General features: G+C 50.4%; 1 protein-coding gene across 6 annotated transcripts in view; it reads left to right on the forward strand.

Annotated features, from left to right (window-relative positions):
* Nucleotides 1–21,547, forward strand: part of LOC135913721 (streptococcal hemagglutinin-like) — a 94,704-nt gene that overhangs the window by 30,923 nt on the left and 42,234 nt on the right. For 3 of the 6 annotated variants that reach the window (XM_065446324.1, XM_070523872.1, XM_065446329.2), the window contains 5 exons: nucleotides 1,241–1,413; nucleotides 4,154–4,499; nucleotides 7,042–7,365; nucleotides 9,049–9,264; nucleotides 11,465–11,791. In XM_065446324.1, the coding sequence (XP_065302396.1) occupies nucleotides 1,241–1,413; nucleotides 4,154–4,499; nucleotides 7,042–7,365; nucleotides 9,049–9,264; nucleotides 11,465–11,659 (1,254 nt within the window). In that variant the 3' untranslated portion in view covers nucleotides 11,660–11,791. Of the gene's footprint in view, nucleotides 1–1,240; nucleotides 1,414–4,153; nucleotides 4,500–7,041; nucleotides 7,366–9,048; nucleotides 9,265–11,464; nucleotides 11,792–21,547 lie in introns of those variants that run through there. The other 3 variants (XM_070523871.1, XM_070523870.1, XM_065446326.1) reach the window with 1 other exon arrangement.

Genomic DNA, 21,547 nt, shown 5'->3' on the forward strand with positions numbered 1-21,547 from the left:
CAGTAGGCAGTGGGAGGTGTGGATAGCCAGCACGGTGCGGGAGGACCAATTGGCCCTTCTCGACCAAGCCCGGCGTGCCGCGATCACCAGTGGGGCCCTGGACTGAGGGACCCACCCACTGGACCTGAATGTGATTTTTTTTTAAATAAAAGTTTTATACTACTACTACTGCGCAGAAAAAAAACAGATAGGGACCCCACCGAGAAGCTTTACTGGGTCAGAAACATGTCAGTAAGCCACTGCTTAAAAGCGTTTTCAAATTGTAGAAGAAAGAGTAAAACACACTGATCCTGATTTAATTCATAAGCTGGAAGGTTGGACAGCTTCGAATACATTTCTATAACACCGCCTTTAGCACAAGCACCAAACACGCTGCTCGCGCTGTCTGTGAAGGCGTGTAATGAACTCCGAAAGCGCTTACATGTCCCCTGAAACTGGAGTGAAAGCTTCGCGTCGTCGTCCACCCAGTCACCCTCTGCGATATCGGCCGAAACAGATGTTTGCTGATCCGCACCGGCGTCATGCGCGTCCATCGTGAACGCGGAGGAAACGGAGCCAGCTGACGCAGACAATGGACTCGTCGCCACGTGATCAAACATGGCGGCGCCCACGAGACCGCCGTGAAGAGGGTCTGCACGCGAGCGCGTCACAGTGCACGCGAAATTGCAAGTTCTGCAAGAGACGCGAAGTATACAAACGTCACTTCGATAAGTACGAGTGTCGTGGTGGTGGTGAAAACTTATTTATTTGCAGTTAAATTGCTGCGGAGAGACTACGAGTGGTGGGAGGTTCTTGGCTTGCGATGGGTGTAGCCTTCAGTCCAGGGGGGGGGGGGGGAATTCTGCAAGAGTCCACCTAGTGGACTGTCCATTTCGGCTGCTGCTGATTGGATGGAGCTGTACGAGCGAGGAGCATGCGAGCGACCCTAGCCAATCAGAAACGGCCGAAATGGACAGTCCGCTAGGTGGACTCTTACAGATTACCTCCCCAGGGCCCCTCTTACGACTGCCGCTCTGCAGGCCCCGTCAGTCAGACTCAGCTGATCTTCCAGGCTCTCGCTGGCCAGCAGCTCCTCCCATCGCTCTGTTGTAGGGTGTTGTACGGAGGGTACGGCAGTGATTGTGGAAGGTCACCCCGTGGCACACCTGCGCGCAGCTGTCCCGAAATGCACAGTCATCCCCATCTAAGTATGCGGTGCTATAAGTTCTGACCGGGCTTATTCTCACTCTCTTGCTGATAGGACGTGTATGTGGAAGACGCCGACGCTCCAATCTCGTGCAACGGCAGTGCATCCGGGCAGCTGGAGAACGCGTCTGCTCTGACCGTCGTCGCTGGAGCCTACAGCGCGCCGTACAGGGGCGACGCCGAACCCAGGCCCCAGTTTCGGCCCGTGTTCTGCGTCTTCGACGCGGAGTGAGTATATAGCAACGATCCGTGGACTCCGAGATCGGGCGGTGAGCGACGAATCTCGGAGGCTATGTGCGACCGTCTATAGTTTCGCACAACAATTACTAGAGCGAACACTGGTGCTTCAATCGTTCAGCCACCGTGGGAATGATGGTTAGTGCATTGATTTGCGTGATTTTCGCGCTCGCGCTTCAGACGTCCTCGTGGCTTCACTTATTATTACGCTTTCTATGCCTTCATTGGCCTAAATTTCAAATCGACTTACACGTTTTTTTTTTCTGTAATGGAGAAGGCAATAAGACTCTGCGAACATGCGTAACCGCTGCTAACTCTGGCTAATTGCAGCGGTTCCGCTTGTCCGTTAGTCCGTGGCGTAATGGTTTGGGTATCGGGATTTCGCGCCTAGAGGTCCGTTGTTCAAATCCTACCGTCGGACAATTTTAATAACATTGATGGAACTATCGATGACGAAATACCTTCTCGAAAATCATCGGCCTGCAACACCACGAATCCGTTTAAAAGCCAAAAGGACAATGTTTGGCAAACCATTGTGCTAACGATCCTTCTCACGCTGGCTGAATCCACCTCGTTTGCAGTTCCACTGGACACTAGCGCCTTCTAGTAGTTGTGCGGGACTCTATGGCGACAATAGCGGCATTCTCACAATACCTTTTTTTTTTTTTACAGAAGGATCTGCTTTAGGTTTACATCCTCTAGTCGTTTTGATGTTCGCCGTTGTCTTTCGCAGGTATCGCAAAGTGCTTTCCGAGAAGTCGTAGCAAATTTTCACGTTGGCTGAAAGTCGAGAATTTTAGCTCGGGAATAATCGTGGCAAAAAAAAAAAGAAGGACGCGTGATGTACGCTATTTGGTTCATCTTCTAGCTTTACGCTTGAAACAGCACAACATGTTGGCGGGAAATAAAGGAGAATCGAACGCAGACGTAACGCAGCTGGCTATCAACTGAATTTTATTTCGGGAATGCAGCACATGTATATGTAATTTAGCACAATCGCAACTTTCACGCCGTGGGAAAGTGTATTTGCTTTTTTTGCTGCAGCTGTTCGCCTATATCTTACATATATGCTGTTCTACTACATAATTATGTTGCACTGTCTTATTACTATGCCCCTTTGTTGCATTCAGTTGACGCTTGCATGTGCACAAACATTATTTCTATCGAAATAAACATGCGTGCGTGTGTACGTTTGTACCTGCGTGTGTGGGCGTGCGCCCGTAAAGTTTATGTGCACGCAATAGAATGGAAAAAAAAAACAATTTTATCCGTGGATTTTAGCCGCGACGAGAATTGTATTCGACGAGAATTGTATTCGTCACGAATTCTGTGCTCCGAAAACTTCCGCGGTAGACTGTGTACGTGTAGGTCTTAGCGATTGAAACGCGATACTCGTGGCACATGACTCCGTACGTTTTTTTTTTCGCCTCCGGCTGGCGCTGCATTGGCACACCGAGCCTCTGATGCATATTGTTACACACGATGACAGCGAGTGCCTTTGTGACACATTGTGACTGAATTTGGGGCCCCAGCGATCAACCAGCAATCGACCAGCGCCCACCGGTAGCGCAAAAAACAAAAAAAACATAGACCGCCATAGGGTCCTAGGATCGCGTTTCAGTCGCTGATCAATGCACGTGCATGTATGTAACATGCTCCGTTATGTAACCAGTTGCCTTCAGCCAGAAAGATCACGTGCTCGTGACGCCTGCCGCATAAAGTAGGTTCCACATCCGCTGCCAAGGTTTGCGAGTGGTGGCGCTGGCCAACATTCGCCATGTTAGTCCTAATAGTAACACATGAGTACCCATGCAAGTGGATGTGGAAATGGCGCGACGGTAGCTCAGAAAATTTCCCCTATGTCTTAGTTGGCGTATTTCTTGGTTGGCTTCTCACGACATGTTCTATAGGTGTTTTTATTACCCTGCGCCCGACAACAAACAGGCTCCAGCATTACAGATGTCGATACATCAGGGGCTGATGGCCATGACACTTAGAGCGGGTGGCATTCCTTAAAGGGACACTAAAGTGAAAAATGATTTCTTCCGCATCAGTAAATTACCGTTCAACAACACCAAAAACACCACTCTTGCAACGCTAAGGCGTTTGGTAAGCCAGAAAAAGCGCAAGAACGAAATACGGGTGGCGACGCCTACATAAGTTCTCGCACCTGGGGGCTGTGACATCTTGGATTTTGATGGCATCTTCTAGGGCCTACTAATTATATATAGAGGTACAGATTGACTACATTGTGTTCTAAAGGAACCAAATATTAAACATGGCAAGTTTCGGGAACCTTCATTCAGCCAACGCGGCCCAAATGCGAAAACATACTTTGGAATCCCTGACGTCACGCCGACGTAACGGCGCTGGGGTTTCGGCGCGAAATTCAAATACTGATACTTGGACCTTCGTTTTCTCATCTAATAATCAAACTATTTTTTTTAAGTGACTGCCTGCAGGGTTCTCAAACAATGCTTCATTAGTCTAAACTTATTTATTGTTTCGCTTTAGTGTCCCTTTAAATGTGGGATCGGCTCTGTAATTCGGCGGTGAACAGGACGTGTGTGCCTCTGCTGTTGTCTTTGCCAGCGTGGGGGCGAAGGACTCCCTCGAGCCATCCTTGAATGGCTTTTCCCTTCGCCTCCCATCACATGTGTATGTGATTAACCAATAAAGAATCAACCAATCAATCAACCAAGTGTCCCCCGTGTCCCCGACACAATTTCAGGTTTTTCCATCCGAGGAGGCCCTACACTCCCCTCCAGATTCCCACGCCTCTGTGTTCGGCGGTGATCTTCTACAGCCTGTCCCTGAGCCGATTCGGCGCGGGCTCGGATGGCGGCGGCGGCTTCCGAAGACCGCTGGACGCCGAGCTCTTCGAGAACGTGTCGGCCTCGAGGCTGGACGGCCGGCTGCGACACAGGGGCAGGCGATGTCCCCTCTACGCCACCTTCGGTGGCCGCCGAAGCGACAGCGCCGAATTCGTGCGCATGCTCCGTGATCCCGCGTGGCGGAAGGCGACTGTCGAAGGAATCGTCAACGACACGAGCTCGTCGGAGAGGGCCAAATATGACGTAAGCAGAGTCCTTATTGAGGGCTTCTCGTCTGCACTAGAACGGCAAGTTGGGCCAGTTGGTTGGCATTCATGGTATACGGGTTGTAACAGCGCACACAAGACAGGGACAACTTCGGGAGCATGAGCTATCTCTGCAAGGGGTTGCGCCACTTCATCTCCCGGAGCATTGCAAGTCGTGCGGTTGTCGCCCGGAATTTGAGAAAACTAGGGTCATTTTTAAACACGCAAGCCAATTGACAAGGGAAATCGCCGAAGCTCACAATATAAAGATTAGGGACAAAGCGTGTATCAGTGAACCGTCTATTACTCTTTATGACAAGGAACTGCATTACCTATGTCAATTGATTGTGTCAGTTTGTCACAGTTGCCTCGACGCATATCTGTATCTTGTGCATGTCATGGTTTTTATCAAATGGCTCATATATATATATATATATATATATATATGTTAGACATATCTTCAATAAAAATCAGTTGAGAGTACAGCGCTGTGTCGTCGTTTTATTCTTTCTGTTGTCCCTGTCTTGTGTGCGCTGTTACAACCCGTACCTTCTCGTTTGTGTTGCGTACCGAAGCTAGGGGTCCCTTGTAGGGGGCGGATGGTTCAAAGTGAAGTTCCTTTTTCGATGAAAATAAGGATTCTACACCTAAGTGGCCAGATAGGATATACGTTATCCGTGACATATTATACTTTAGTGGCAAATCAGTTCAGCGGAAGCCCGCAAACGGTAGGACAGCTAATGAAATTGAAAAAAAAATTGACGTCCACCTGCGGTCGTGCAGCACAAGTGCAAATCGCGGACCAGGACGAATGTTTCATCAGCTGCGAATATTTCTTTGTGAGAAACCTGCGGCGATCGCCTTCGGCGATAATATCGCCGTCAGGCGCGCGCGCCGATTGGCTGGTTGAGCAAAATCGGATGAGCTGATTGGCTGGTTCATCGCCACGTCATGCGAAGGCAATAGTGTCGCCGAAGTGATCACCGTAGAATACGTCACCTGTATGGAGTTTCCTTTGTAGCTTTCTGCTGCAAGAGGGGTGGAAACGAATATTTTCGTTTAATCTTGCAGGCGTATCTAACTACTTCGCATTTATATTAGTTCAGCGAGAGAGCTATCGCATAATGCACGGACGTGCATACCTTGTTAAGGTTTATTAATGTTACTGCCCATGAAGGGGGCGGTACAGTTGATTGATTTTACAATTTCCCATAGCAACGCGCGGGCCACGGGCGACGCCATACGCTGTCTTAATCAAGACCACGTGGAGCTCTTTAACGTGCATTCAAAACGTGCTACAGTATCGAGGGTTCTTGTTCTTCGGAACCCACCGGAACGCAGACGCCGGCACTGGGAACTGCATCCAGCCGCCTCACAGGAACAACATTATAACGCCGCAGGCGCTCCGCCCCTGCAATGGGGAAGGACGATAGTGTTGATGGGAAAGTAGAGCACAGAAATGTATGCACGTATATGGTTTCTTCAAAGTTCAGCAGGCAGGATCCGACGTAATGTATCCAGGAAAGAGACGACGAAACTTTTGAAAGTAAGACGTGTTTACTTAACGTTTTCGGCTGGTGGACCAGCCTTCGTCAGAGTACAGGCTCTGACGAAGGCTGGTCCAGCAGACGAAAACGTTAAGGCGTCTCACTTCCAAAAGATTCGTTGTCTCCTTCCTGTATATATATATATATATATATATATATATATATATATATATATATATATATATATATATATATATATATATATATATATATATATATAGGAAGGAGGCTAATACAGGAAGGAGACTAATAAAAATCGGGCCCCTCGGTTAACCCCCTTTCTTCTCGTTCATTACATAACGAGGGTCTCGAATCCGGCTACACTGACGCCTTCAGGTAGCATATGTGGGTTTATTGACCAGTTGCCGTCACCCAAAAAGATCACGTTCTCGTGACGCCTGCGGCAAGAAGGACGTTCCACGTCCGCCGCCAAGGTCTGTGAGTGGTGGCGCTGGCTAACACTCCCAGGGTTCTACTAGGGCACATAAATACCCAAGAAAGTGGATAGGGAAATAGCGCCGCGGTAGCTCAATTGGTAGAGCATCGCACGCGAAATGCGAAGGTTGTGGGTTCGGTTCCCACCTGCGGCAAGTTGTTTTTTCATCCACTTTAATTTCCAATAATTTATCGCTTCTTTATTTAATTTATTCATCATCATCATCATCACCAGCCTGGTTACGCCCACTGCAGGGCAAAGGCCTCTCCCATATTTCTCCAACAACGCCGGTCATGTACGGTCATGTATTTAATTTATTAAGCACAAGTAATTTTCCCTGTGTTGTCCTTGGTGTCAGTGCTTGTTGGCTATGTTATGATATGACTATATATATATATATATATATATATATATATATGCACGTTACTTTGCCTATATGCGTTACTTTGCCTGGTTCTAGTAAGTTCATTGCACGTTAGAGTGTTTTGCCGTTGCCTGCTGCTGTTTTCTTTCCTTGCCTCGATTCCCCGCGGCTCCTCCCCCCGTGTGACGTCAAGGGCGTCAACCTGGACTGGAACCGCCCGGGCGACGAGTGCGACGTGCTCGGGCAGCCGCAGCTGTTCCACGTGCTCGTCGAGAGCCTGGGCGCCCGTCGGGTCAGAGTGATGCTCACGGTGCCTCCGCTGCCGCGCTACGTCGCCGCCTACGACCTCGAGCCGGTGCTGGACAGCGTGGAGCACGTGGTCGTGGCGACGCACAAGCTCCGGCCGCGGTCGTCGGTGGACTGCAGCGGCGCCAGGCTGTACGCTGCTCCCCGGTTCCGCGAGATACGCGACGCTTACAGCGCCGCCTACCGCAAGAAGTTCGCCTACAGCGTGTCGGTGAGAAACGAAAAAAGCACGCGTGGATTAATCACCGCTCTTGTTATTGCGATAGCGATTACGTGGACACTCCAGGCGTATTTCTGCCGTCGCCGTCGTCGTGAGGTTCCGTACAAAGTCCAAGGGCGATAAGATCCTCGTCCGGTGTGCGTGCGAGTGAGCCGGCGGCTAATCGGTAGTAGCGACGGGCGGTGTGTGCAAAGGGCAGGGACGTAATCAACGCGAGCTTATGACTCGCGCTTACATGGGATTCCTCGTTCAAGGACAACGATTGCAAGCCCCTATCCCAATCACGAAAGAAGTTCCACGGGTTACCCAGTCTTTTCAGACAGGGATAAAGACACGCTGCTTCCTTCAGTGTAGCGCGCGTGCGGCCCCGGACATCTGAGGGCATCACAGACCTGTTATCGCTGTGTTTCGTGCGGCTAGGAGCCGCTAGTCCCTCTAAGAAGGTTGTAAGGTGCTGGGAATCCCGCACCTATTTAATAGGCTAGAGTCTCGTTCGTTATCGGAATTAACCACACAAATCGCTCCGCCAACTAAGAACGGCCACGCACCACCATCCACCGCTTGCTCCCCGCTTTCCTCTCTTGCGTGCGAGCGAGCCGGCGATCGCGGCTCAATCTTCCGCATGCAAGAGAGGAAAGCGGGGAGCAAGCGCGCCGTGTTCCGTCGCGGAAAAGGCACCCGCGGGTAGGGGGGGGCGATGAGGGTAAGGAGGGCGAGACGCGCTCTAACTCCGGGCGGGCGCGCGCCGCGGTACCACGAAAGTCATCTCTGACGGGGATAGTGTCCGCCACGCGCTGTGTTTTTCGCGGCCTAGTTCGCATTGATGCGAGACCGCAGCTCCCTGGCCGATTCGCTCGGTGCTATACTTCAGCGCTTCCTCGCTCCAACATTTTGAGTTTTCGCGGCCATCGAGTGTGTTTGCTCGTACGCGTTCGACAGCATGCTTGTATAAAACTACTATCATATATATATATATATATATATATATATATATATATATATATATATATATATATATATATATATATATATATATATATATATATATATATATATATATAAAGGTGAAAGGTATTGCAGACGATGCCTTCAATCTCTTGATGTGTAAGGATTGTGCCACTGTGGATGCAATTATAGAGGAGTGCCGGCGCTTCGAACAAGCGAAGGGCCGCCGCGTCACTCAAACTTTCGACCGGTTGCCCAATACCGCCGCGGTTCGTTCAGCCCACAGGACCGGAAGAAATACCGCGCATCGTTCGCCGTGAGCTTGAGGCCACGGCCCCGGCCCCGGCTCCAGTTCGTTCAGACTGTCGGGAAAGCGTACCCCGCACCTCCACGAAAATGTTGCGGGAAGAAAGAAGACCACTATACTTAGAAGACTTAGAAGACCACAATATATATATATATATATATATATATATATATATATATATATATATATATATATATATATATATATATATATGTAGTGGTCTTCTAAGGCGTGAAACCGTTCTTATGCCATCCTTGAAGGAGCAAAATTACTCCTTAAAAGGCTGACATAGAGGCCGCCGCCGTTCCTCCTTATGTACAGTGTAACCTGCTTAACTGAGATTCCCGGTGATAAATTCACGCTACAACGAGCAAGCACCCCGACTGCGACTAGTGCGCACCTCCTCGCCGCATTCCACGCAGGCAGGGGGCGACACCTTCGTCACGAGAAGCGTGGCGCTCGGCGCGGCGGCGCACGCGGCCCCTCCTCCCACTTCCGGCCTCGTTCTGCGGCCCAACAAGACGAGCTTCGAGAGCGTGTGCAACGTCAAGCCGGTGATTGTGAACCCCGCCGACAAAGAGTGCGTCGTAGCGATCCTGCAGATCGAGAAGTCGCTAGACGCCAGCATACTGTACTACGTGAGTATGGCTACCTCTTCGGAGAATGGGTTACGACGGCGCAGCTGGCGGGCTCGATGGCGCCACCGCCATGGCCTGCGAGATCGGGAGGTGCGACACCGCGCGCCTTCCGGTCTCGGAGGCCGTGTTTTCCCGTCGGAGCTTCTGAAGCTTGCTCGGAGGAAATAATAGACAGTTTTAGTTACACGTACGTAGAGGCTCCACGTACGCAAACGTGAAAAGCCTACGCACCTTACGTGCACGCCATCTGAAACGCTTTTAGCTACACGTACGCGACGCACGCCAAGAGGGACCCCGTAGCTACATCTATCGGGAAATGTGAACACAGCGGTAGCCAATTCAATCCTGTCGCCGTGTTTCGATGCAAGCCGACTGCGCGTGCGCGACCCGCTATCGCTTGTTCGTGATCTCGCGGAACTCCCACGTGAAGCTGTCTACGTGCGCAAGAAACGCACGCAAAGAAATGAATCTCACGTACGTCCGTGAGACCAGCGCGCGGCCGCTACGTTCTACGCATGCGCACTGCTGACACGTAGAAGCTCTACGTACGCAAAGCCTCTACGTGCGTGTAACTAAAACTGTCTAATAAAGTGGTGCAGCCGCCTTGCTGCATGCGTGGGAATGCCGGGCAGGCAGGGGCTTTCTTACATCAGAGAGCCCTTATAGAAAATATCATAGATGGAGGCGCCAAGCGTCCCCATAGGTAGAATTCTGGGAAACTCTATACGGGTGCGCCATCTTGACGTCGCGTTTACGTCGGGACACGCCGTATATGTCACCAAAACACACTCGCACTCATAGCACCACCGAGCTGCGGTCGGCGTGTCTCGAAAACTTCTCGAAAGAGACTCTTATCTTCTCGCAGCAGCTCCAGCGGCGTCAGAAAGTCGAAGTCGGAAACGCTAGAGGATGGACCGATGAGTAGTATACCGCACGATACGCGAACGCAAATACGCTGACGGGGGAAGCACAAAAGGATGAGTGTCCTACGAGCTGTCGGCGTTTGTCTCTTATACGGCGTGCGCACTGTGGCGCCAGTAGAGAAACCAGAGTGTGCTACATTTTCATATTTCAACCACAGCTCATGTTGCACCGTCAGTGTTACCAAAACCTTCGTCCACGTCTTGCTACTTATTGTGGCTTGTTGGTGTAGCTGCTAGCAGGGTAGCGGGAGCAACGCACGACGCAAGTTGTCCTTGCCCCTCCCAATGACAAGCACCAATTTCTGTTCGACGGTGGCGCCGCTCTCCTGCACCAATGGCTGTCACGCCTCTCGCGGCGAGTTGGCAGTGATTGTAAACAGTGCACGAGATTATTGTCCGATGGGGTAAATAGAAAGATGAATAAATTCCTACGCGCGAATTGTTCTGGTTCGTTCGGATCACCCGCACTTCCCGAATCAGCCCAGGAAGGGGCTCCAGCTCACTGTAGTCATTTCGCTAGAGTGCAACGCGGCATCTTCCGTACGTCACCGCTTCGTTTCACCCGATGCAAGCGTCTCGCCGGTAGGAGTTCGCAGTCAGTTTCCTGCACTTGCGGTATAGACGTAGATGGGTTGAGCTCGTGCAGGAGGTGCCAGGCTGTCGGCTTCGCGGCACGAGCTGCTCTCAAAAAGTGGCCACGTAACTCCAGCAAACTATAGTTCTCGTAGGGCTGGGCGAGTCGAACGTACCTTCGACTTTTAATGCGATAGCGTTAAGGAGCTCGTGTCGCAGGAAAGCCGGTGTCGTCGGCGTCGGCGGCGTTGGCCGTGAGCGATAAATCCCAGCAGGCACTTCATGAATAAAAAACTTGCAAGATGGGCTGGGTGGGAATCGAACCAGGGTCTCCGCAGTGTGAGACGGAGACGCTACCACTCAGCCACGAGTTCGATGCTTCAAAGTGGTACAAAAGCGCCTCTAGTGAATGCGGTGTTGCCTTAGAAACGAGCTGTTTCTAAGGCTTAGGCGTGCGTCGCTTGCTCAGGCGCACATTTCGTTGCCGCGCCGAACGCGGCGTCGCTCGACGCTCACCGCGTCCGATGCGGGGCGCGTAGTCGCTGCGCCGTAGCCCATTGTCTTACACCCCTCGGCGGGTCGACGGGAACGCTGTCGCGTTCCACTCTTGAAGGCGAAGCTTAAGCGTCCTCCAATTTTCTTTTCGACCTACTCATCGGTATTGGTGCCCCGTCAATCGCTGGGAAAATCACCGTGCACTGCAGGTGGCTGCGTACGCGGGGCCGAAGCAGCTCCAGGAGCGGATGCACCGCGCCTACGACGACGACATGGGCGACGCTCCCGTCGCGGTGTTCGACGCCTTCCTGGACGACTTCGCGGGCCTCTGTCCCGGGGACAGCCCGCGGATGTCGCCCCAGCTGGCTGCCATCTCGGAGAGCACGAGTCGAGAACTGCAATGAGCTTATTGCGGGGTTCAGTCGCTTTCCTATTTATACCTACGCCGTTCAATCGAGCCGTTAGATACTCTGCGTAATCTACTTAAATATATATAAAAAATAAATCATTCATTTAGAACTACACATTTTCGCGTATACAGTTATGTGCTTTATGTGGTTTATTTGGTATAGTAACTATAACAAATGCGGTACCTAGGTGCGGTACCTAGGTTGACAACTGTTGTCAAGCTAGGTACCGCACTTAATCAAGTTACCCCCTTTACACTATTCTCAACTTAGGAGCCTGTAAGCGACTGTGAATAAGTATAAATAAAAAAAGGTTCTAAGCGCCATTTAGATCTCTAAAGTTCTTTTCTTCGACGTTCAGCACTGCAAGGCCTCAATAAGTATTCGTCAATAATCTCGTGACTTTACGGCCGTGTGGTCGTATTGATTTCGCCAAAAGGACCGTGCTAATTTGTTTCTACGTTTCGTTGTTTTCTCTAGAGCCTGTACCGATTGTTTCAAAAAACAGTCTCGAAATTTAGATAATTAAATGGTTTTTTTCCTCTTCTCTGGACTGCTTTAACCACATAGTCGTACTTCCGAAAACACTCGACTTAGTAATTTGACATGTAATTATGCAAACTATACTAATTACATTTTTAACCAAGATGGCACGCAATCGCTCTTAATATACAGAGACGAAGTGCGCCATCGATCGAGGAGCTCGTAACCGTTTTCAGAGATGCAATAACTTCACGCTGCTACAATTTTTACGGCGTAATGAATGCCGACCAATTTCACACAAGGAAAGCGAAACTTTGCAGCCGAAGAGCGCAACTGCTCTAGCGCTCTTGAGTGGTGTGACTGCTTGCGACTCACCGTGGGGCAACCATAAAGCTTTGATGGAGAACGGCTTTTAAGGATGCTTGCTTGATGCTTGCCAATGAGGCATCAAGGAGTGACGTCACTCATAGGCTTCAAAGCTTTGTTAGCCTCTGCGGCCACCCTTGGACATCAACTCATTCCGCTTAACAATGTACAATTGCTAGCTTAAAGCACTAAGCAAAGGCACCATAGTCATTTGGCAGAACAAACATTTTAAGGCCGAAATAAAGACCTCGTAAATAGAAACATTGAAGGGAAGAATTAGCAGAGGGGCAATAAATCTGCAGATCCGGTGAATACGTGGGAATCTACTGTGAGCGAGACTTTCCTTGATGCCTGCTGAAATGTCTTCGCTTCTTCATTTTGTATGTGGCTGAATGCTCCTTCCCCATGGCACGCCGTGGTGCACATTTTATTTCTTCCCCTTACAAGCTTCATTCTCCAGACCTGGCTGTTTCTGTTGCCGACTATTTCTACACTTCCGTGCAGCCGACTTCCGAAATGTTCTGCAGCTGAGTCAAAGCTTCTCGTTGCATGCCTGCTCGGATCCCATTCCGTCTCTTTGCATCTTTCGGCACGCAGACCACTTCTTTCTTTTACCGAATTATTCACATCTTGCCCAGTTGCACATACCCAGGGCCCCACTTCTTTATTTGGACGCATACCCAGTGGTTCAAGCAAAGCCCCTTGATAATTTGAAAGATAATTTGAATTTGAACTCTGCCGCCGCCGCGCGACCTCCTCGCCCTTTGCGCGTCCCCTCCGCGGGAAAAAGTTTTGCGGCCGTTCTTTTTTTCTGCACGACGATTGGTCTCCTTGCCGTTGCCCTTGGAAACGCGCGGATCTTGCGCGTTGCCTGGGTTTTTTTTTTTTTCATTGGCGCCATTTTTCTCCTTAGCTCGGCTGGCTAGGTGCAGAAACGTTGCGCGCTGTTGTGTTTGCTGCGGTGTTGTGCTAGCGCTATGCCGTGCTGCTGCTGCAGTCGGCACAAGCTCAACGAATAAGTTGTTTCAGTTTTGCAAGCTCACCTAAGTTTTAAGCACCTTTTAGACTCGAGAAACTAATTTCACGTGTGTAAAAATGCTACGTCGCACTGACATATACAGAGATAGTATTTCTGTCAAATTTATTTTATGCAAAGAAACGTTGTTTTACGTCAGTTCGTTAGTATAATCAGTATATCTAAATCATGTATAGACGCTGCTGGTTTCTAAATCTACTAGTCTACACTGAATTGGCACAGCTATTAAGTAGCTCTTAAACATAAGGGTGGTGGTTCATTAAGTCTCCTTATTAGATCCGGAATTTTTACCCCCGCCGCTTTCGTAAGCATACTCATTCCTGGATAACGAGTAAGATGTCTTCGATGGCGCAACATATGAAGGTTCTCTCCCTGGTAACTTGCAGTCGGAATATGCAAAAGAAAAAATGGCTGTGGCTTAGGTAAGGTTAAGCCCAGGATGCGAAGCATACTAGCCTTTATTTTAGTTGTTGAACCACTGTTTAGCTTGGTGAACTGCTGTTGCTTGGCTATATTTGGTTCGGCTAGACGAAGGAACAACTCATGCGTTACTCTGCTTCGCCTTGGACGCCCCGCATTGGACGCGGTGAGCGTCGAGTAACACAGCGTTCGGCGCGGCAACGAAATGTGCGCCTGAGCAAGCGACGCACGCCTGAGCCTTAGAAACAGCTCGTTTCTAAGGCAACACCGCATTCACTAGAGGCGCTTTTGTACCGCTTTGAAGCATCGTACTCGTGGCTCAGTGGTAGCGTCTCCGTCTCACACTCCGGAGACCCTGGTTCGATTCCCACCCAGCCCATCTTGCAAGAGTTGAGCCAAAGCCACTTCTCCTCTGTCGTGACGTCACGGTGTCACGTGGTATTCAAGGCGACACCGCCGCGCCTGAGGAGCTGGGTTGAGCTCTCGTAATATGCTTCGCATAAAAACGCCGACAAACCTACGGGTTGTCGTTGAGTAGTACCGTGTACAATAAGAACGCGCTCTCCTTAAAAAAGAAAAGTAACAGAAGTTCTATGAGTGGGCGGTTATGTCGTTTGTGGGTGTAACCGCATAAGAAATGTCGGTAATGAATTATTGCTTCAGGTATGCCATACTGAACAACCTTTAGAAACACTCTGGCAACTTCTGTGGTTTTTTGATAAAATATTTCGTGAAAGTTCGAAATATTTCCTGGCCATTAATATATTGACCAAACGAATTGTTTTCAGCACACGGCTTTTAGTCTAATCTCTATAACACACACAAAAACAACGCGAAAGTGTCATGTTCGCACTGATCTGTTGGTCGTAGCCTCGGCATGTGCAGCTGGTACGAGATGATACAGGTTAGATCGTCTGATGATTCTGGCTGATCGGAATAGCGGTCGGGGTCGTCTACATTACACAAAGATACTTGATATCGCGATCTTTCCTGCGCAGTCTAAAGGCATTTATTTGGCAGAGCTCGGAGCAGCGCAACGTCAGGACAGTGACAGCTTCCAAGCACGAGAGCCGCTTCCGAGCAAGATGCTCGACGCGCTAGCGTTTTGATCCAGTCGCGCTGAACCAACACCTTCTAGATAGCACAAGGCCTGTTCACTCCGATCCATGACGTCGTGCTACCTGGCCCGACTGCCATAGAATATAATGGGGATGCTCCCGTGTAAGCCGTGGGGATTTTGACGTCACCGCTTTCGTCACGCCAGCCTTGGCAATGGAAATTTCGGGCCAGGTAGCCTGACGTCATGGATCGGAGTGAACAGGTCTTGTGCTATCTAGGTGGTGCTGGCTGAACCCACTAGCGCCTCTCTTCTTCGTTACAATCACCCCCGGGACCGATAAGGGAGCTGACGGGCGAACTAACAGCACGTCACGAACAGCGGGTCGTACTAAGGCTTTAGACGGTCGACATGGACAAAGTCTCGTCCACGGCGGCGCATATCTGAACATGGCTCAACTGGTTCTGTGGCATAGTTTACAGGAGATGCGCGTTCGAGGGCACGATAAGGGCCTTCATACTTAGGAACCAGTTTCGAAAAGAGGCCAGGGGCAGTGAAAGGGATTGAGAGCCACTCGAGCGCTCCCGGATCGAAGGTCACCGTGAAAGTGGCGCAACCCCGAATGCTCCGCTTGCGCTGTTGATCATCGGAAGGCCCGCGCGAGGTCTCGAACTCTTCTGCATGTCTGACCGCGGCAGAAATAGGCACGCACTCGGATGCATCCGGCCGGTGCAGCAGAGTTGTGTCGATGGTGCGCGAAGGGTGCCGAGCATATAGTAAGAAACAGGGTGAAAATCCAGTGGAGGTCAGCGTAACGCGGTGCTATACGTGTAGGCTACGAAGGGTGGGATGGCGTCCCATTCCGTGTAGTCGGAGGCGACGTACATTGAAAGCATGTCGCGGAGCGTACGGTGGAAGCGTTTTGTGAGGCCATGCGTTTGAGTGTGGTACGCCGTAGTTGTACGATGAACGACGTGGCGCTCTTTGAGAATGGCTTCCACTGCTTCCGACAGGAAGACGTGTCCGCGATCTCTGAGCAGTTCTTGAGGTGGACCATGCCGCAGAATGAATCGGCGAAGCAGGAATGTGGCAACGTCGTGCGCTGTAGCTGAAGGGAGGGCGGCCCTTTCGGCGTGTCGTGGGAGGTGATGGACTGCAACAATGGCACAGCGGTTACCAGCTGAGGTCAAAGGAAGTAGTCCATACAGATTGATTCCAACGCGGCCGAACGGCCGGTTAGGGCAGGGTAGAGGCTGCAGACCAGCTGGCGAGAGCTGGGGTGAAGATTTCCGGAGCTGGCATTCGGGGCACGAGCGAACAAACTGTTGAACGTAGTTGTACCTTCCTCGCCAGTAGTAGCGAGGTCGGAGGCGCTGGTAGGTTTTGAAAAGTCCCGTGTGCGCACACCGTGGATCAGAGTCAAACGATGCGGAGATTTCAGAACGCAGGCTTTGGGGTACTACTGATAACCACTGGCGGCCGTCAGAGGTGTAATTGCCTCGGTGAAGCAGGTCGTCGGGAATGGCGAAATGTCGAGCTTGACGGCGCAACGCACGAGTGGTCGGCTGCGATGACGGAGCAGTAAGGATGTCTATGATGGAGGCAATCCAGGGGTCTTTGCGCTGTTCGGAAGCGATGGTCCCAATGTCGATGGGAGAAACCTCGAGCTGGGATAGCGAGCAGCAGGCATTGTCCTCAGGTAAGGGAGAACGTCAGAGGGTGTCAGCGTCAGCATGCTGGCGTCCGTCGCCGTACACTACGCGGATATCGTAATCCTGCAAGAGAGGTACCCAGTGGCCGAGAAGGCCTGAGAGACCCTTCAACGACGGACAGCATAGTGCACGGTGGTCCGTGACGACATCAAATTGGCAACCGTACAAATAGGGCCGGAACTTAGTGAGCGCCCAGATGATCGCCAGGCATTCATTTTTCCGTGACGGTGTAATTGGTCTCGGCTTTACCAAGCGTACGGATTGCGTACCCCCCAACATTTTCAGGAAACCCTTGTTTGCGCCATGGGCACTTGCCAATAGCCGGAGCGTAAATCTAGGTATGAAAGTAGTCGGCTCCTTTTATAGGCTATCGATGGCGTCATCGATTCGCGGTATAGTGGGTGCACATCTTTGCGGGTGATCTTGTTCAGGCGCCGGTAGTCTACACAGAACCGTATAGAACCGTTTTTTTTTCGTAACAACATGTGCCGCTTGCTCATCTCCACACAGCCCGGCGTCATTATCAGTGTTACGAGACTCGATCCGGCCAGTGTGCAGACGACAGCGCTGCGGCGACACGAACTGGTGCGGGCGGCGGCGCAAGGTTGCACTGATGACGCAAGCAAAGTAATGCAAGTGGTGCCGCCAGGTGCGCTGATGACGTTACGATCGTTGTAAGCCGTTATCGCCCTTTAGCGCCTTACCCGTCCGCGTCGAACTGTTATGAACCGTGATGAAACGTACACCGACGCCGGCTGCAGCGCGGACCATATGCTGAAAGCGATCTTGCGATTCGGACGGAGTGCGCCGACTGCTGATAGCTTCGCGCGCTGTGTTTTAACGCGATAGCGTTAAGGAGCTCGTGTCGCAGAAAACCAGGTGTCGTCGGCGTCCGCGGCGTTGACCGTGAGCGATAAATCCCAGAAGGCACTTCATAAATAAAAAACATCTTGCAAGAAGGGCTGGTGGAACCAGGGTCTCCATCGTGTGAGACGGAGACGCTACCACTCAGCCACAAGTTCGTTCCTTCAAAACGGGACAAAATCGCCTCTAGTGAATGCGGTGTTGCCTTAGAAACGTGCAGTAGAAAGTTATACTGCGGTGTATATCGGTCATTATGACCATGTAACTTACAGAAGTCGCAGTTTCACGAGTAGCGAAGTAAGTTTCCGCTAAATTTCTTCTGCGCACACGCAGAGCCATCTTGCGGCAAAAGCAGAAGACCCCCTCCTCGCAATGTACGGCGCTGCCCCGACACGTGGCGCGCCGCTCGCCTCTTGATCGCTTCCGCCTTCATGGCGCGTCGGGGCCCGGCTATCTGTGCCGATCGCGACGTTTGGCTGGCGTAGCGCGTTTGAGTGGGCGGTGCGAACGGGGTGCGATAACGCTATCGCGTTCCACTCTTGAAGGCGAAGCTTAAGCGTCCTCCAATTTTTTTCGCCGCTTCGCTTTGAAGAGAGACGTGCGGCCCTGCGCCTTGAAAGCGATCGGCGAAAGGAGCAGGGCGCGGCTTGTGCTGCTAGCTTCGTGAGCGCTGTGTTCTCTCCACTTCGTTCGCGTTGGAGCGGCAGGCAGCACGAAGGTATAAAAACGCTCGCCGCTGCGGCCTTTATCGTGAAAGGTATCGTCTTTCGGGGCGGACTGACGGATGGACGGACGGAGGGACATGTTTCTCGTTGGGTAAGCGTAGAAATTCTTACGCGATTAAGGTAATCCTGCAATTAGAATGCATTTTCGCGTATGTAATTACGTACTTTGTATGGTATATTTAGTGAATTTGTCAACCTATCTACCGTACTTAATCACGTTACCCCCTCACACTATGATCCACTTGCAATCCCTACAGCAACGTTCGCAACAAACTCGCTTAATTTCTATCTTTATTTCTATTTGCAAGTCAGTTAATTAATTAGTGAAATTATCAGTTTGTGAGCGTTTCAGGTTCAAAAGTTTGCAACTGAATCGGTTTATATGTTCGGTTGCTTGCAAGTCAATTAATTCCCACGCCCAATCATAACTTACAATCAGCAGAGTGGTGGAATAAAATATAGCAAGCTTCACGGTCTGAAACGTTAAGTGACGTTTTCGTTTATGGCTGCGGTTTTGAATAATGTTGCGAGTGACGAAACTGCTGTGTCCAGCCACGGTCATTTGGCAGCACTTGTAGAAAAGAAAAAGAAAAGGTTGTAAGCGCCCTTTGGGAACGAAAGTTATTTTCTTTGGCCTTCAGGACTGCAAGGCCTCAGATAAAGATTCGTCAATAATAGCATGCCTGTGCTCCCGCGTGAACGGATTACTTTCTCCGAGAGTACCATGCTAATTTTTTCCTACGTTTCCGTTGTTTCCTCTTGAGCTTGTACCGAATGTTACAGAAAAAAAAAAGGTTCGACATTTCTTTAAAGCAAGGAAGATGACATAATCAAATGTTTTTCACTGGGCAGCTTCAAATACGTAGCCGTACATTTAGAATTACTCAATGTAGCAGTTAGACATGTATACATTATGCAAGTTATACTAATGAACTTTTTAACCCAGGAAGATGCGCAATTGGTAACGAGGAAAAAGAACCATGTCATCCGAGGAACTCGTAACCGTTTCCAGAAATGAAAAAAAGCTTGACGCTGCTAAAATTTGTTTCAGCGTATCAAATTCTCACCAGTATCATGCAAAAAAAAAGTGAAGCTCTCTATCACTGCCTGGCCGTTTTAGAGTGAACTTTGAGGATGTACTTTTTTTTTAGTGGTCGTAACCGTTAATTGCACTAAGTGAAGTTTGTGATGTTTATCTGGGTCTGTGGTCGAATATTCGATAATAGCAGGCCTCTTTCGAGCGCTCGCAGCCCCTTTTCAATTTTCGTGCGGACGCGTATATCGACGTAACCGCGCAAGGCACATCGAAGGCCAAGACGACGGCGTCTGCGAATGTGGGTGGGGGACGACTACTTGTGGCTTCCGTGTGCACTTCCTCTCGGCTTTCGACTTCGTGATAGCTGACAGATATGTTCGCAATCCGAACGCAGCAGTGGTGATCCTCCTGCGCTGCTTGACAATCTGCGTCAGGTTTCTTGCTGAAATAGATTGACTTGAGTTACCGTTTTCAGCAGTGACATGTATCACTGACACGGAATATGCTGCTGCGTAGGTCGTGAGCTGTCATGGCTTTTGGAAGTAGAAAATGGCAGTGAGCCAGCCGTATCACACGGGAAGCTAACACGCGTGGCCATGTCGGCCGCGAGATCGAACTGTAGGTGGCAGCACCGTAGCCGCGTTAGATGGCGTTAGTGTCGATATGCGGATCGACGTCATCATCATCATCATGATGTCGATCGACAGCGTGCATGTATATGTGTACGCGGCGCTGTATTGTGCCGCTGTGAACGATCTGCCCCGATTTTCCGCTGACGAAACGCGCTGGCTGCAGTGATATGATTTCATACTGTCCTCCAATGCCACATCTTTGCGCTAAATGCGCACAACGTTTTCATTTACTTGAAAGAAGCGCAGAGTGTCATTAGATGGGTACTTGCACTCAGCCACGTATTCTCTGTTTCGGCACTTTCTCAGGGCTTTTCTTTTTGGGGGGTTGGGGTGGAGGGCCTGTTTCGCCTAGGTTCCGCCTGTATTCTGTTAATATTGTTGCGGGAGTTATTAATACCACGTTCTCAGCCAGTCTTGAACCGGTTTAAGGTAGTCTGTATTCCTGTGCAACGAAGGTAAAACAGCAAGTTATCCGCCGTGCTTGCTTAGTGGCTACGGTGTTGGGCGGTTATGAGCACAATTTCGCGGGATCGAATCCCAGCCATGGCGGCCGCATATCGATGGGGCCGAAATGCGAAAACACACGTGTACTTCGATTTAGGCGCACGTTAAAGAACCCCAGGTGGTCCAAATTACTCCGAAGACCCCCCCACCTCTACGGCGTGCCTCAGTCATATCACGGTTTTGGCACGCAAAATCCCATTATTCTTTCAAATAGCAGGTTATTGCGCGATCTGCAGCTCCTTTTTCTTTGTTATTCGCTGGTAAAAGCAAACAGTTTATGAGCTCAAGTGGGCAAGCCACCCGCCGTGGTTGCTCAGTGGCTATGGTGTTGGGCTGCTGAGCACGGACGTCGCGGGATCGAATCCCGGCCACGGCGGCCGCATTTCGATGGAGGCGAAATGTGAAAACACCAGTGTGCTTAGATTTAGGCGCACGTTAAAGAACCCCAGGTGGTCAAAATTTCCGGAGTCCTCCACTACGGCGTGCCTCATAATCAGAAAGTAGTTCTGGCACGTAAAACCCCATAATTAAATTTTTTTTTTAAACTGGGCAAGCCAGCCACTGTGAGAGAGAGTACGTTGGTACAGAACCGTCAGGTTGCTAGTAGGACCATAAGAACACGGGCACTCACTGATCTTACTACAACACAAAGAGGACAGCGCAACGCTGAATGTCTTTGTACACCGTCAAAAAAAAAATGCAGACCAACATTTATGAAAACCACGGGAGAACCGGCCTTTAAAGATATTCACGCCGTTCTTTATCATCATCATCATTAGCAGCAGCAGCAGCAGCCTGGTTACGCCCACTGCAGGGCAAAGGCCTCTCCCATACTTCTCCAACTACCCCGGTCATGTACTAATTGTGGCCATGTTGTCCTTGCAAACTTCACGCCCTTCACGCACATCTAAACACGTAGTGCCTAGCAGACGACACGCTGCGCGATCCTCACTGTGTCTGTGGTTCACCCACTACCCGCCAGACGGCGACTCTACTCGATCTCGCGGCCGATACGGTTTCTACGGTATATTCTACGGTGACGGTGTTGCA

Source organism: Dermacentor albipictus, chromosome 8 (assembly GCF_038994185.2).
Source record: "Dermacentor albipictus isolate Rhodes 1998 colony chromosome 8, USDA_Dalb.pri_finalv2, whole genome shotgun sequence".
Taxonomy (NCBI): domain Eukaryota; kingdom Metazoa; phylum Arthropoda; class Arachnida; order Ixodida; family Ixodidae; genus Dermacentor; species Dermacentor albipictus.